Source organism: Contarinia nasturtii, unplaced genomic scaffold (genome assembly GCF_009176525.2).
Source record: "Contarinia nasturtii isolate CC-2019 unplaced genomic scaffold, AAFC_CNas_1.1 Cnas_scaffold_6541, whole genome shotgun sequence".
Classification (NCBI taxonomy): domain Eukaryota; kingdom Metazoa; phylum Arthropoda; class Insecta; order Diptera; family Cecidomyiidae; genus Contarinia; species Contarinia nasturtii.
In genome coordinates, this window is record NW_022203795.1 from 1 (window position 1) to 3,392 (window position 3,392).

General features: G+C 35.3%; 1 protein-coding gene across 1 annotated transcript; it reads left to right on the forward strand.

The window, feature by feature from the left end:
- Positions 1 to 853: 853 nt before the first annotated feature.
- Positions 854 to 3,287, forward strand: LOC116351888 (zinc finger protein 3 homolog; the record flags this gene model as incomplete). Its single annotated transcript, XM_031784044.1, has 6 exons — positions 854 to 872; positions 932 to 1,588; positions 1,648 to 1,821; positions 1,881 to 2,003; positions 2,265 to 2,435; positions 3,130 to 3,287. Coding segments are annotated over exons 1-6 (1,302 nt in total), but the record flags the coding sequence as incomplete, so codon positions are not given.
- Positions 3,288 to 3,392: the final 105 nt, after the last annotated feature.

Here is a 3,392-nt window from a genome sequence, read left to right on the forward strand (position 1 = left end):
GACTCGATTGTGCATATAAAAAGAAGGAAACTAAAATTTCATTTAAAATTTTGGACAAAACACTTGAGTGCTACTTATGCCATAAGGTGTTTAAAGGGTGGCAAAATTTAACGAATCACGCACGAGGGCAGCATATTTTTGGGAAAACGTTCAAATGTTCACTATGCGAGCGACGTTGCTTGGGAAGGTCTGCTCTTCAAGTTCACTATGATGCCGTCCACTTAAATATTCGAAAATTCGTATGCTCAATATGTGGAAAAAGTTTTAAATTCAGCCAATCGTTCAGACATCATCAGTTTACGCATAAGGCCGAAAAGAATATAAAATGTAAATTTGAAGGATGTGGAAAGTATTTCGTCTCGCCCAAAGGTAGAAGCTGGCACATGAGGATCCATTCGGGAAGAAAATATATCTGTCCAACCGAAGGATGCAGTAAGGAATTCAGTTCGTCTTCCGGTGTCTATAGACATAGGAGAAAGGTGCACGGACTTGTCTACAAAAGAGATGGTTAATATACAAAAAGACAATCGCCATGAAAAATTATAAAAACATTTTAGATAGACATGAATTTTCTATGAAAATAAGTCCAATTGTCATTGATAATAGAATAAATGGCACAAAATCTGCTTTTGAATTTTAATTGTTTGTATAAGTCTATATTTGTATCCACATTAAATACCATTCGAAAACAAATACTCAAGAAAATACTTATGCAGTACACTTTGAAGTTGACAATTCAGTTCACGGTACAAGCAAGTACAAGTTTCATTGACATTTGATAATAAACAAACTTGGAAACGAAGTTTCTTGATTTTACATTCAAAAAAAGTATTGCACCGAGATAGTCTTGATAATGGATGCAATTAGAGCTGGTAAGATGTCATCTTTTCTACACATTTGAACAATTTTAAAACGATCGTGTTATTTTCAGTGCATCAATGTTTATTTTGTCCGCAAACATTTGGCAGTGCCAACGAAAAAGATGACCACATTCTACAGCATTTTGCCCACGAAACATGCATCGAATGCGACCAGAATTTGATTCGAATCGGTAGTGATTTGTACACTCGACATAATGCTGTAACATGCATAAAGATTGATGTTAAAATTGAGAAATTTACTGAAGCATCGTCACCGGTCAATCATTCGGGATACATAACTGAGACTGAAGATGACATTACTGCCAGTGGAAGTGACAACGATGATTGGTCTACAACTTTTTCTATGATTAAAGAGTCAATTTGCGTTGACGAACGCGTAATAACAGAGTCAATCGATGAATGTGAACAGGCGAATGTTGTCCTCAAGAATGAGGATAGTGATGATTTTCTGTTGGCTCCCCAAATGAACAATGATAACGAAATTGAAATCGATCCAATGCCAATGAATGAAGTTGTAGATGATATTATTGAAGATAGTTTGGAATGCACACAATTAGATTCAGAAAACAAACCCAAGAGCGATCCACAACTGATAAATAGCATAAAGACTAATGACGAGAAACGTAAGATTGGATGTAACATTTGTGGTAAAATATTATTGGCCACATCTCTAGTACTTCACAAAAAGACTCAACATGCTCCTCCGGGTATGTATTTTATTGAATATATCATACTATCATAATTTAATTAAACGTCTACCTTTCAGGTACATATATTTGTCGAATTTGTCACAAAGAATTTCCAAATGAGCAAGAATTGTCCAAACACCAGGCTGGCTGTCTTTGTAAGACAAGAAAAAAGGTTCGATGTAATGATTGCGGTAAAATGTTTAATAAAACAACAATAGCACGACATAAGCGAGCATATCATTCGCCTGAAGGTACAGTTGGATCCAATTCGAACCTTTGTAAATTTATTGATTAATACTGTATTCTACAGGAACACCTGTTTGTAAACGCTGTTGTAAAATATTTTCCAACGAAGAGGAGTTGTCGCTGCATCAATCTGTATGTCTGTTGAAACGAAAGCCTATCGAAAAAGGTCATTTCGAATGTGATATTTGTAAAAAAGTGTATCCTTCAAAAAAATGCCTTAAACAGCACATGAATTGGATGCATAATCCTAAATATAACAAAAAACCTAAAATACTTCCTTGCAATATTTGTGGCAAGGTATTGAGAAAAAGGGGAATGTCTAAACATATGGCATCTTTTCATTCTGATGGATCAACATATTTTTGTGAAATTTGCACCAAGATATTTCGAAATGAAGCGGAACTTTTGTCCCATAAAACGAAATGTGTCCATGACCACCGACAAACAGTTGAACCATTCAATTCACAGCAAAAACGAGAAATTCATAACGATTTGGCCGGAACCAGTGCTACACAATCCCAAATAGAGCATGAAGAAGAGCCGTATACACAAATCAAGGATGATATCCAACTCAAGGAAGAAATAGTTGATGATGGCACAAATCTCATTAGTTTTGAAGGTAAGGGAACTGAATTAAAAACATACTATATGTATATCATACCCATATAACTCATTTGCGGAGTAATTTTGTCGATGACGGGACTGTGCGGAGTTCGGCGGAGATAGCATGCAAATGCTGTGTGTACGAGTGCAACAGCATTCTTTGCTGTTCATAGATTTATTTTCTCCAAACGAACATCTTAGTAGCCGTACACACAACTAAGTTACTAATCATCTGCGTAAGAATGATGCACATAGAAGTGCTGTTACCCTCGTACACACAGAGTTTGTATGTCATCTCCGCCAAACTCCGCACAGTCCCGCCACCGTCAAAATTACTCCGCAAATGAATTATATGGGTATACGAACAAACATTAATATTTTTTGATATTTGATGTTGCAAATACTAAAATTTGTTATTGTTTTCATATCTCTTAATTTGGAACAAAAAAAACGTCAATCGCATATAAATCGTAGTCACCAATACGAGCGTACAATGTGTTTTTAACACGCAATGTATAAACGACTACGATTTATATGCGTCTTGAGAGCTGGATACGGTGCTTCTGCATCAAATATTTAAAAAAATGTTGATATTTAATTCAGCTAATTTTTTTTATATTTTGGGATATGCACATTACACATAGCATGACGAAGCTCAATCAAAAATGAACCAATTACTCAACATTTTCAAATATCTCTTATCGTTTTAGACTCAAATCAACAACTTGAAAGTGAATCTCAATCCCATGAATTGATGAGAACAAAGCCAGTGAAGCGAAACGACATTGTATGCGATTTTTGTGGAAAACTATTCAAAAGCCAATTTATATTGCAACAACATCAAATCCGATTCCACAGTGCACCCAACGTACATTCTTGCTCCTGTGGACAAATTTTCAAAACATCAGAGCAGCTCGAAACACACAGACTCGATTGTGCATATAAAAAGAAGGAAACTAAAATTTCATTTAAA